We start from the raw sequence: 13537 nt of genomic DNA, 5'->3' as shown, positions 1-13537 counted from the left end.
TAGAGCTATGGGGAAAAGAACATCTCTTTTAATAAAATGGGATACCAAAAATATCGATAAATAAAAGTGCACTTGTGAAATTGGAAAAGAATTCATAGTAGATAATATGATAGTTAATGTATGCCTACATTCTTTCAATGGACATTTATAGCTCCTTTAAAATATTATACATATTGAAGGAATATTTGCTAATTAATGTGTGCATAGTACTACTAGGAATTGTGGAGGATACCAAGATGGGTACAACAGATACAGACCTACCCTAGGTCCTGGTTTGGTCCATTCATTTATTAGTTAAGTGACCTTTCCTTATTGGGGAAATAAAAGACTATTTTCCTTTCTTGTTATGAAGATAACCTAGAACTTCACAAGTTTGTGAAGAGAAGCAGATGAGTGAAATAGGACACTATATGTATAAAATATCATTATTCTGAGGTCTCTGTAATGTCTGAGAAGCAACAACAGGGAGGTCAGTCCAAACAGAGACACTCAAGGGTCCCAGCTAGAGGCCCAGGCCAGGGACTGCAGGTCCCCTCTGCACCCCTCTTTCTACACCCAGCCCTCTTCTCTCACTCAGAGGTAGGTATATACCCACCTTTCTGTCCTCTTTCAGCTTGAAACCCTGGTTAGTAATGCAGCCCTCTCCCTTCAGGCAATCCTGTGCTCTCCCACAAGGTGAAGTTGCCTAGCACCTGCTACCCCAAAGCAGCCCAAGAACACTTCAATGTTCCCACCCCAGGTTTACATTTTTCCTAGGACCATGTGTGGATCCTCTGGAAATCCAAGCAATCATAAGCATTAAGGATACAGTCCAGGCCTCCTCTTTTCAATCGGGGCTGCAAGAACACTGCAGCTTTTTTCCTACAGTGGTGCTAGTTCAGCCCAGTAAACAAATGGGTATTTTGCCTTTGCCCCTGAGAAAACACATAGGCATTAGAGCAAAGTTCCTGTGTTCTGGTAACATTTAATTGTGCTGGTTCTCAGCCCTCTCTACACCCACACACTCATGGACAACATTTATTCCACTGACTTCAAAGGCTGTTCAACATGTTGGAAATATGTGAGAGAACACTGAGGGGAGTTTGAAATTAGTCTTAACCCTCCTTCTGTATGTGTGGGTTTGGTTCATGTGTTAGGATTTTAGAAGTACGTATTTGATTTTTAAAACATGCATTTGTTTATACTGGGTTTAGAGTCATGAAAAATAAATCAGGATTTCTATTGCCAGTTTTTGTGTTTTTCATAATAAATAGTAGTCATTCATCCTTGTCCAATAATAAATATTTATAGGTTTAAATTAGGAATAGCTTTTCAAGAGAATTTCCATTCATTCATTATCCATCAACTTCCAAATGCCAGCCAGCACATGAGGAGTTTCCAGAAAGAAGCAGGAAGCAGACTAGGGCTTCCAGGCATGGAGGGGAAAGAGTATCGGCAACAAAAAGAAGTTGTCACTAAATCCAAATGGATGTGTCATTCGCTAAGAATCATTTGCATAAGATTCCCCAGGCCCCAACCCAGAGAGTGTGATCTGAGTCTGAAATGGGCCTGAGCATCTGCATTTTAACAAGCATCCTCCCTCCAGTTGATTCTTTTGCAACACTACCCCTGTGCTGGTGCATTCAAGACATTATATTCAGAAGTCAAGATTCAGTGACACGTCTTCCAGGTGGAGCTGGCTCTTAGTCCTTGGTGCATATCTGGGTAGAAAGCCAAGCACTTTATGGATATGCGCTGATAGCACTATCAATTGCCTAAAACTTTTTTAATATTCAGTTTGATATGAATTGTAGAAAGTTGAAAATGCTGCATTTCCTTCTCATATATTTCTAGACTTTGCTCCAGGACCAAATTCCAGGATATTTATGTACATTCATTATATACATTTTTCTATAAGCTTAAAAATTAAATTATCTAACAGAAGAAAGAGCAATGTAATAGAAAATAAAACATGATCATCAAAATAAAGATGGTTTGTTTTAGTCATCTCTAGCTGCATAACAAATGACCCCCAAATTTAGTAGCTTAGAACAACAAATATTTACCATCTAACAGTGTGTCAGAAATCCAAGTGTGACTTAGCCGAGTAGTTCTGGTTCAGGGCCTCTCACAGGCTGCAGTCCAGGGGACAGGGCTGGAGTCATCTCAAAGCCCGACTAGGAGAAGACCCATTTCCAAGCTCACTCGCATGGCCAATGGGAGGATTCAGTTCCTCCCAGGCTGCTGGATTGAGGACTCAGTTTTTCAGTGGCTGTTGGCTAGAGTTCTCCCTCAGTTAACTTCCACACAGACCTCTCCATAGGGCCGCTCACAACATGGCAGCTGGCTTCCAGCAGAGCAAGCAAGCAAGAGAGCAAGAAAGGAAGCAAGATGATGCCATGGTCTTTTGTAACCTAATCTTGGAAGTGACCACCCCATCACTTTTGCCACATTTTACTATTTAGAAGCAAATCAATAAATCCAGCCCACACTAAAGGGGAGGGTGTTACACAAAGCATGAATACCAAGACATGGGGGAGGGGGGGATCACTGGGAGTCATCTTAGATGCTATCACAGAATACATGAATTTGCTTTTTCATAGTCAATTTATCATCCTATTTACACTTTGCTAAAACTAAATGTTAATGTAAAACAAACCCTTCTGATACAGGTTAAGGAGTACATTCTGGGGGTAGAGTCTAGTAGTGTTGAAAAGATATTTTGAGGTTATTAATTGAATTCAGGTTTCTATATGAGGAGCTGTACACCTACTATGCCAACCAATAGGAAAGAGTGTTAGTTACTATATCACTTAAGAATGCTCTCTGCTATAGGTAATAGAAAATCTGAAGAGCTGTGGCTTAAAAATAAGAGCATAAGGAGAAGTCTAGAGGCAGACAGCTACTGGCACTGTTTCAGTAGTTTGGTAATAGCAAAAGCAGCATCTTCTATTCTCTTAATTACACATGTCACCTCATGATCACAAGATGACTTCTCTACACTAAGGCAATACATCATTTTCTAAGTAGGATGAAAGGGGCAAAGGGCCACACCATATACCTCTGCTTCTTTTCATAAGGAAGATAAAGCTTTCCTGGAAGTCTTGCCCAGCAGACTTCTACTTAGATCTCATTGACCAGAATTGGGTCACATGTCTACTGTAAACTGACCACTCACCAAGGAGACTAAGATTACCCTGGCAAGTCTATAACCAACTATAACTTAACTCTGAGATAAAAGAATTATTTCCAAGACCTGAATAAATGAAGATTCACTTGGCAGAGAAGTGGGACTGTGGATTTAGAGCAGGCAACACACATCTTCTGTAAACATCTTGTTTGTTATTATTTATGTGCTCCATATATCCAATACAATCACAATTTTGTGATTTTTTTCACAATTTTGACAAAAGTCTAAAAAGATATTTTCCCACAGAAACAGACAAGGCAAGCATCATTGCTTGTTAAATCTCAAATATACTTAAAGTTTCCTTCTTGAAAATTCCTTATTCATAAATAAAATGTCCAAATTTTGAGACAAAAAATGACCCCATTGTTTTTTAATCCTGTGTACATATAAAATGTTTTTTAAATATTTCCATTGCATACATTTAACAAGATGAAATCTTCTGAGACTTACTGTATTAGCCAGCTATTATTAAAACACAATGAGACAGATTGCTTTTCTTGAACATCTGCTGATAGATTTTTGTTAACTTACATTTCCAAAATTATAGCATCGTAAGTCAATGTTGCACAAAAGTATTTAATGTCATTTATAAAAATCTAGTTATATAAACCGTTGACTCCTTATAAAGCATCTATTAAGACACAGAAATATCACTGAAGCATATTTATGCCTTTGATCTTGCAGTCTGCATAATGATTCGGGCCAGAGGCGCAACTTGTTCCATAGATTACAGAACAGAAAATCAGTTCTTGGAGAAGCTGTTCAACCTCATCTGAGGCATCCCATTCTAAGAAACTAAATGGCACCTGCATGTCTTGGTTTTTGTGTTTGTTTAAAAGCAAATCTCTAACTGCTGTTCTGCTCCAAATCTAGGTGAGCAGATAAAATTCTGCTCTGAGCAAGACCTGCCCTCCTATAGAGGGATAAGAGGAGCATGTCCCTGAGGGAACGGGACGCCAGAGTGACAGCTTTGATAAGGGATAAATCAAACCAATGATGCATGTGAACGATGAGCACACTGGAGATTGTCAGAAACAGGCATCATCATTCATTCAGTGATGTTCAAATTCACATACAAGCCTAGCTGCCTTTTACATTGACTACAGAATGTAGCATCCAGATGATTGAGGATGTATGGTGACAGCAGACAGCTGTGGAAGAGCCTAGGAGAGTTTCTAAGTCTGAATTCCAATCCTGTGCCTGCCATTAAGTGGGAAAGTATTCTTGATCCAGTCATCTGACAGCTTTGCCCATCGATTTCTCTATCTCAAATGGGACTCCTTTTCTTTAAGGATCCCTTCAGCTTTAAATACCTATGAATCTGCTAAAGCAACTATGCTTTGATGGATGGAATTGTGAACTACCTTTAGATGGAATGACTGATTACTAACAGAACTTTGTTGGGTTCAGTGCATTATGAATACATATCAAAATGTACAATAAGGATATTTTTCAAAATATTCCCTCCAGTTTTCTTCACCCTAGATAAATGTACAGAAATGTCTGTATTAGTGTTGAGAAAAGGACACTTCTCCTAACCTCACACAGAGATACATTTCAAGTCTATGTCTTAGAAGACAGTGAGAGACTTACAGGAGACCTAGAGATATGAATGGGGTAGGCAGAGAAGGGACCTGGGGAGAGAGATGTAAGTTCCTAGGGAAATTATGTGGAGGGCAGGGCTGGATCTAGGCCTGGGAATCAGGAAGTTACAGTTCTAATTTCAGCCTTTCCACTGATTCACTTGGGACCTTGAGAATGCCTGGCCCATTTAAATCGTGCCTCAGTTTCCTTATCTGCCATTTAGAAAGAGTCCTTGGCTAGGTGCCCAGGATTGTGAGAACATAATGTTCAGGGCCATGGAAATTCAATCAGTACCAAAAATGCAAAACATCCTAGTTACTAGATGTCCTAACTTAAAATGGAAACATTAACAAGAGTAATTCCTTTAATAATCAAAATGTGAATGTTTTAGAAAGCATATCTATATGGGTGAAAATTAAGCGAATTAAGGCTACTGGAAGAGCTTATAGTCCTAGGGATACATAAGCAGAAAAAGGTCAAACTTGGGGTAGGACAAGTTCCAGTTTTGCCACTTATCATCCTTGTGTCCTTGGGTAATTTCTTAACCTCCCACAGTAGCCTCATATGTAAAATGAGAATAAGAGCACGCATCTCAGAGGGTTGTGTTAAAGATGATTACAGATGGAAGTTAGCTCTTTTGAAGCATTGATGAGGTTTGAATTCACAGCCACCATATACTTTTCAGCTGATAGTTTCTCTTATTGCAATTAAAAAGCTTAGTCACCCAGAGCAAGTACTTTTTTAATGCCATTTATTAAGCATTTACTGTATTGCAATGCTCTATCCCCATGCTAAGCACTTTGCATAAATTTTCTCATGTTCTCTTCACAAAAACCTATTACTATTACTGCTGCAGAAATGGAGGTGGAGAGAAACGAAACATTATTTCTGGCTTCATTGTGTTTCCTTAACCTGCCTTATTTTTTTTCTCAGCTGCATCTAATTGGTTCTACTTTTAATATTATTTTAAGCCACTTAAAGTTTTTAAGACTAAAGCAGCAACTAACTGAATATATTTATATAACATGTTAGTTTTTGTCATGTTGCTGTCCACCCCTGGAGACCTGCTCTAAATTTACTTGGATATTTGAGGATAAATAAATCATGCTCACTGCAGTTTCTGGAAAGCATTAAAAAACACTAAACTTGCTTTGAAATAATCAAAGCAAGTTAAAATAAAGCTTAAGAATTTCTAAAATATTCATTGAAAAAAGCATTTATATTTATGTTTAGAAAAATTAACTTATCATTGAGAAATCTTACACACATGCATATGTTCATAGATCTTCACTAAGGACCAATTGTGTATATATGTGTACGACCTCATCGTAACACGCTCCTCAGAGACCACACTGTGGGAATTCTTACAGTTACCAAAGGGTTAAATTCAATAAACTCTTTCTTGTTAATGTACCATTTAATTATGAAATACTATAATCGTCTTAGAGAAAATTTGAAAAATATTTTTTTAAGCAATGTGGTATTGAAGAAAGAGTCGGTATCTTTCAAACCAGATTAGAAATTCAAATCCACCTCTTATTTACCTGGACAACTTATTAAACCTTACATTTTTCTATGAAATGGGAATAATAAATTACAGAGTTGCTGTAAGTTAAATGAGAACAGTGTTTGATCATGATAGCCAATCAACAAATGTTAGTAACTATCCATTCCCTTGGAAAAGAATCTCTAGGCAGACGTGCTTAAATTCTGTTCTGTAAAGAGATAGGAATCCTCTGTTTCCATAAAGTGCTTACCAGCCTTCTTTGGTAATAGACTATTTTCTAAGAAAAAGCAATGGACCCTTTTCTATTGTACATTCAAAATGTATGCACCCACTTCAGGGCATTCGTGGACCAACACTGCCCATCCTTTGACTCAGATTAAGAACACCTGCTCTAGCGCATTCATTCTGACTTCACCAAATCCTCTTACAAAATAAGGTCATCTTTAAAAAATACTCAATTCTTTGGGTAACTTTCAGTTGGATGAAGGAAAACAGCAGGGCTTTATTTTTAATAGCTCTAGGAAAATGCATTATCTGAGCAAAACCCCACAGTAGACAAGTAAACTGCACAGAAACTTCATTAAAGGACTGATCTGACTTGCCACATATTTAGAACAGCCTTTGAAAACACACAAGTAAATGTTTACTTCTGAGTCTAGATCTAAATGAAGAAAGAAAACATTAGAACAACAATAAATTTACTTAGCTTCATTTAGATAATTGTGGACATACCATTTTTATATATTACATATTCTTAGGACATTGGACAACAGATCAAGAAACAGAATGTTCTAGAAAATAAACCTTAACTATTGGTAAGTATTATGTACTTTTTACGAAAGAGGTTTTGTTGTGTTGAATCAAAAGTGGCTCCTTGGCACTGAGAGGCTCCATGGAGTCACCCAAGTTCTAATTCCCTAATCCTGAGATTAGCTGGATTGCTGCTAGCAGTCATCAACTTGTTTGGATTTCAAACTACATTAGATCCCTTCATATTGCTGCCACCACCAAGCAGTTAAGCTGGCTCTGTCCTATTCTTTTGGTGGTAATTTTTTTTACCCTATGCTTCAGTTTAGTCTATATAATCCTTCCAGAGGGATAAAAGCTCCTGGGAATTAATTGCTTAAGTGAACACGTACTGTGGGAGAGAACGCTATTTGGGAAAGGGGCCAAGTTTGCATTCTGTCCCCACCATTGCTTTGTGTTTGACTTCAGCGAGTCACCTTCACTTCTCTAAACCTAAGTATCTTCTTTTGTAAAATGACAACCTACCTTCCCAGATTGGTTTGAAATCCCAGATCACATGGAGACAATGCATGTAGAAGCACTTGGTAACTGTTAAGTGCTATGTGACTGCAAACTCATTTGATTACTTCCTAGTGGCCACCAAAAGGGACTAGTACAGGTGTGGATCACTGATGTTTGCATCTGTCCTTATTCAAAACCTTACTGTTTGCTCAATTCAAAAATTAAGTTCTCTCTTAACATTTTCTTAACTGCCTTCCTAATTTTCTTCTTGCTTTTAATGTCACCTCTGCTCCCTCTAGCAGGAAAACCTGAAGCTCAAAGCTCAAAGCTCACCTTAGGCTTTTCTCTCTCCCTATCCTTGAAGTAATTAAGTCCTGTGGATTCTTCCTTTAACATCCTGAAATTCATTATTTATTCTTTTCTTTTTTCTTTTTCATGGCCTATTCCAGTTTTGGCCCTACCATCTCAAACTTGAGATACAGCAAGAATCTCTCTGCCTTGAGTCTCTTCCTTTTTTCTCAGGCTGGACACTGATATCAAATTCATGTTGATAAATGATTGCATTGATTGTGGCTGTATTCCTCCACTCCAACATCTTCAATAGACCCCCACTGTATATAAAATAAAATTGAATCTGGCCTCAACCCATCTTTCCAGCCGTGGCCACACAGGTCTATCTGCCTGTGACACTCACTGTATCATCCTTCCGTGTTCCTGGGGCCTTGCTCACTGCATTTTCAAGATCCCTTCTTCCTTCCTTTCCAAATCATACCCCATTTTCCAATCCCTGCTCAGGTCCCACCACCCCATGAAGACTTCTTGAATCCTCAGAGCTCACAATGATCTAATTTCCTGAAGATATTCTACCAGTTGAATGTTTGAAGAGTTGATAATCAGTTATGAACTAACTACCATTTAACACTGTGTGTGTAGTTGTCTTGGAGTCAATTAACTTAGGTCATGTCATTTACATTTTATTGAGTGCCATGTATACTTATCCATGTTGCTGGGTTTTACTTGAAGGCAGGAATTTTATCATATCCATTTAGTTTCCCCCAGAGCAGCAGTTTTCAACCTTTCACACAGCGAAGAAGCACCTGGAGGACATGTTAGAAAATCTCCTTGATGCCACTCCTAGGGATTTTTGTGGGGCCCAAATCTCTGAATTTCCTACAAATTCCAAGCGAGGCTTATGCTGCTGGGTGCCTTTTAGCATCTTACACAGAACCTGTACATAAAAGCTAATATATATTTATGCATACTCAGAAATGTTTTTTTTTTCTTTTCTTCTTCTACTTCATGCTCATGTTCTGTCACTTCTTCCTTTTAGATTGATTTTGAAGATGTGATTGCAGAACCAGAAGGGACATACAGTTTCGATGGCATCTGGAAGGCCAGCTTCACCACCTTCACTGTGACGAAGTACTGGTTTTACCGTTTGCTGTCTGCCCTCTTTGGCATCCCAATGGCACTCATCTGGGGCATTTACTTTGCCATTCTCTCTTTTCTGCACATCTGGGCAGTTGTACCGTGCATTAAGAGTTTCTTGATTGAGATTCAGTGCATCAGCCGTGTCTATTCCATCTACGTCCACGCCTTCTGTGACCCGCTATTTGAGTCTATTGGCAAAATATTCAGCAATATCCACATCAACACGCAGAAAGAAATATAAATGACATTTCAAGGATAGAAGTATATCCGATTCTTTTTTTCCCTTTTAATTTTCTTGGTGCCAATTTCAAGTTGTTAGCAACAATATATGAATGAATTTTCTTGGTTCAGAGCAAAGAAATCACTCAGTTTTCATAACTATTATTTGTCTCTTCTGAGCTATGTCTTCTATTTTTGGGGTGGTATGAATTTTTAAAACCCACTTAAAATATTTTCCTTACATTGGGATCATTGTTTTATTGGCTGAGATATGAGCCTATCGTTGAAAGATAATTTGAGAGAAATATGAAGAACTGAGGAGGAGAAAAAAAAAAAGAACTAACAACCTCAACTGCCTATTCTAAAATGTTGATCATTTTATGGTAAGGGAAGAATTCCAGGCTATTGCCATTGAGTGTACAGGTATGTGGGCAGTTTTCAACCAACTCTTCCCTCTGAACTGTTAGTGAATTGCTGCCATTCACTTTAATGATCCAGTGGAATCTAGTGATCTTTAACAAGTTAGAAAATATAATCTGCACATGATCCGACTAATGCCTTACTCTCCTAAAATTTTAACCTGTGATACCTTCTGTGCCTGAATATTTGTTATATAGATGGTGATACCTAAGTGCCTTCCTGTTCTTCAGGTTTTCCTTTTCAAATAGGGTCCACCTCATCAACTTTCATTAGGTCAGCAGCCTCCCTGAAGACCAAAATTAGAAAAATCCATTACCTAGTTCTTCACACTTGTTTCTGACTCTGAGATACAGAATCAGATGAAGTTCATGTCTGCACTTGATGACACAACATCTTTACCCATATCGAGTATGGTCCACATCAGCCCCATTAAACGAATTAAGGTGGATAAATGGGGCCAAGCCCTCTCTGGGCTGGCAGGAGTAGAAGCCAACTGTCCCCGTCTCTCACCAGCTGAATGAGGTCAGCATGTCTATTCAGCTTCGTTTATTTTCAAGAATAATCACGCTTTCCTGACTCCAAACTAATCCATCACTGGGGTGGTTTAGTGGCTGAACATTGTGTTCCCTTTTCAGCTGATCAGTGGGCCTCTGGGGAAGGGCTCATAAAATGGAGGCCATTGTGTGAGACTGTCAGAGTTGTTGCAAATGTGACCTCTTCAAAGTAAAGCACTTGCAACTGTCTGTAATGCTGTGACACATGGCCCCTCCCCCTGCCAGGAGCTTTGGACCTAATCCAAGCATCACTTTGCTCAGAAAGAAGATGGGGGAGGAGGCAGTAATAAAAGATTGAGGTAATTTTGCTGGAATAAATTCAAATTCTTCTGAACTCAAACTGAGGAATTTTACCTGTAAACCTGAGTCATACAGAAAGCTGCCTGGTACATCAAAAAGCTTTTTATTCCTCCTGCTCATATTAAGATTCTTCCCAGGGGGACGTTATTTTTAACCTTCAGTTATGCTTTTATTTTTATTTCCATACAACTGTTGGAATTCTGCTTGGTTTTTTTGTTTGTTTGTTTGTTTTTTGGCCTCTTCCAGTTCTCCTGACACTTTAATTGCCAACCTGTTACCTACTTAGGTTTTTTGCATTTAAAACAGACACTGGCATGGACATAGTTTTACTTTTAAACTGTGTACATAACTGAAAATGTACTATACTGAAATATTTTTAAGTGCAAAGATATTTTTATCTTTATATGAGGAAAATCACTTGGGAAATTGCTTTGTGATTCAATCTGTAAACTGTGTATCCCAAGACATGTCTGTTCTATATAGATGCTTAGTCCCTTGTACAAATCAAGTGCTGGTCCAAAAGACAGCTGAAATTTTATATGCTTACTGATATTTTACACTTTTTTATCCTGCATGTCCTGTAAAGTTATAAGTCTGCACAATAAAAATGTTTAACAGTTTGTCAGCTTTATTATTTTTCCTCAAAACAGGTCTGTATGTGTTGATTTCTGTGTGTGTGTGTGTGTGTGTGTGTGTGTGTGTGTGTGTGTGTAATGAGCATATTCATGGTGTGTGTACATATTTGTAGTATGTTTTTGGGGGTGGTGGTCTTCCAGTTTTCAAGACCACATTTTCCACATTTAGTTGGGCTCTTTCTTCTAAGGCCATCAACATTCATGAGTTACTTCAGGTGAAAGTTATAATTAATAAGAAATATTTGTTTAGCAGTTTACTCAATGTTTTGTTTTATGTCATCTAATTTGAGCTCCCAACAACTTTATGTGATAGATATTAACTTTCTCCATTGATAAATGATACATTCAGGGAGGGGGCTTTGCTTTGAATTTTTGCCATTTCTTAACTGGAATGTTTTAAGATGCACATTTCAGAAATAATTTATTTTGGCCTTGGCTAAGTTTACATTAAGAGCTTCTGTATTAGTCATGGTGCTCCACAGAAACAGAACCAATAGGAAATACGTATATGAAATATACGTATATGAATATATTAGGAAACTACATATATAGAGAGAGAGAGATTAAGGAGTAAGAAACTGGTCCATACAAGTTAAGGAAGCTAAAAAGTCTCAAGGTCTTCAGGGTAAGTCAACAAGCTGGAGACCCAGGAGAACTGATGGTGTAGTTCCAGTCCAAAAGTTGGCAGGCTGAAACCCAGGAAAAGCTGATGTTTCACTTTGAGTTCAAAAGCAGGACAAAACCAATGTTCCAGTACAAAAGAATTCAAGCAGTAGGAATTCTCTCATACTCAGGAAAGGATCAGTCTTTTTGTTCTATTCAGTCCTTCAACTGATTGGATGAGGCCCACCCACATGAGGGGGCAATCTGCTTTACTCAGTTTACCAATTTATTTTTTTATCTTTTTTTTCCTTATTAGTCATCCATTTTATACACATCAGTGTATACATGTCAATCCCAATCTCCCAATTCATCACACCACAACCCCCACCTCCTGCCACTTTCCCCTCTTGGTGTCCATATGATTTTTCTCTACTTCTGAGTCTCAATTTCTGCTCGGCAAACCAGTTCATCTGTACCATTTTCTAGGTTCCACATATATGCATTAATATACGATATTTGTTTTTCTCTTTCTGACTTATTTCACTCTGTATGACAGTCTCTAGATCCATCCACATATCTACAAATGACACAATTTCGTTCCTTTTTATGGCTGAGTAATATTCCATTGTATATATGTACCAATCTTCTTTATCCATTTGTCTGTCGATGGGCATTTAGGTTGCTTCCATGACCTGGCTATTGTAAATAGTGCTGCAATGAACATTGGGGTGCATGTGTCTTTTGGAATTATGGCTTTCTCAGGGTATATGCCTAGGAGTGGGATTGCTGGGTCATATGGTAATTCTATTTTTAGCTCTTTAAGGAACCTCCATACTGCTCTCCATAGTGGCTGTATCAATCTACATTCCCACCAAGAGTGCAAGAGGGTTCCCTTTTCTCCACACCCTCTCCAGCATTTGTTGTTTGCAGATTTTCTGATGATATCCATTCTAACTGGTATGAGGTGATACCTCATTGTAGTTTTGATTTGCATGTCTCTAATAATTAGTGATGTTAAGCAGCTTTTCATGTGCTTCTTGGCCATCTGTATGTCTTCTTTGGAAAAATGTCTATTTAGGTCTTCTGCCGATTTTTGGATTGGGTTGTTTGTTTGTTTTTAATATTGAGCTGCATGAGCTGTTTATATATTTTGGAAATTAATCCTTTGTCCGATGATTCACTTGCAAATATTTTCCCCCATTCTGAGGGTTGTCTTTTCATCTGGTTTATGGTTTACTTTGCTATGCAAAAGCTTTTAAGTTTCATTACGTCCCATTTGTCTACTTTTGTTTTTATTTCCATGACTCTAGGAGGTGGATCAAAGGATATCTTGCTGTGATTTATGTCAAAGAGTGTTCTTCCTATGTTTTCCTCTAAGAGTTTTACAGAGCCCAGTCTTACATTTAGGTCTCTAATCCATTTGGAGTTTTTTGTGTGTATGGTGTTAGGGAGTGTTCTAATTTCATTCTTTTACATGTAGCTGTCCAGTTTTCCCAGCAACACTTATTGAAGAGACTGTCTTTTCTCCATTGTATATCCTTGCCTCCTTTGTCACAGATTACTTGACCATAGGTGCATGGGTTTATCTCTGGGCTTTCTATCCTGTTCCATTGATCTATATTTATGTTTTGGGGCCAGTACCATATTGTCTTGATTACTGTAGCTTTTTAATATAGTCTGAAGTCAGGGAGTCTGATTCCTCCAGCTCCGTTTTCTACCCTCAAGACTGCTTTGGCTATTCGGGGTCTTTTGTGTCTCCATACAAATCTTAAGACTTTTTGTTCTAGTTCTGTACAAAACGCCATTGGTAATTTGATAGGGATTGCATTGAATCTGTAGATTGCTTTGTGTAGTATAGTCGTTTTCA

At 38.1% G+C, this 13537-nt stretch overlaps 1 protein-coding gene across 3 annotated transcripts in view; it reads left to right on the top strand.

The window, feature by feature from the left end:
* The window catches only part of CAV1 (caveolin 1), a 33581-nt gene extending 22529 nt beyond the window's left edge, over positions 1-11052 (top strand). For all 3 annotated transcript variants that reach the window (XM_082661655.1, XM_082661656.1, XM_082661657.1), the window contains exon 3: positions 8839-11052. In XM_082661655.1, the coding sequence (XP_082517781.1) occupies positions 8839-9180 (342 nt within the window). In that variant the 3' untranslated portion in view covers positions 9181-11052. The remainder of the gene's footprint in view (positions 1-8838) is intronic.
* Positions 11053-13537: the final 2485 nt, after the last annotated feature.

Source organism: Grampus griseus (assembly GCF_964374135.1).
Source record: "Grampus griseus genome assembly, chromosome: 9".
Classification (NCBI taxonomy): Eukaryota; Metazoa; Chordata; class Mammalia; order Artiodactyla; family Delphinidae; genus Grampus; species Grampus griseus.
Note: the sequence above shows the minus strand (reverse complement) of the source record. Positions and strands in the feature narration are given on the sequence as shown.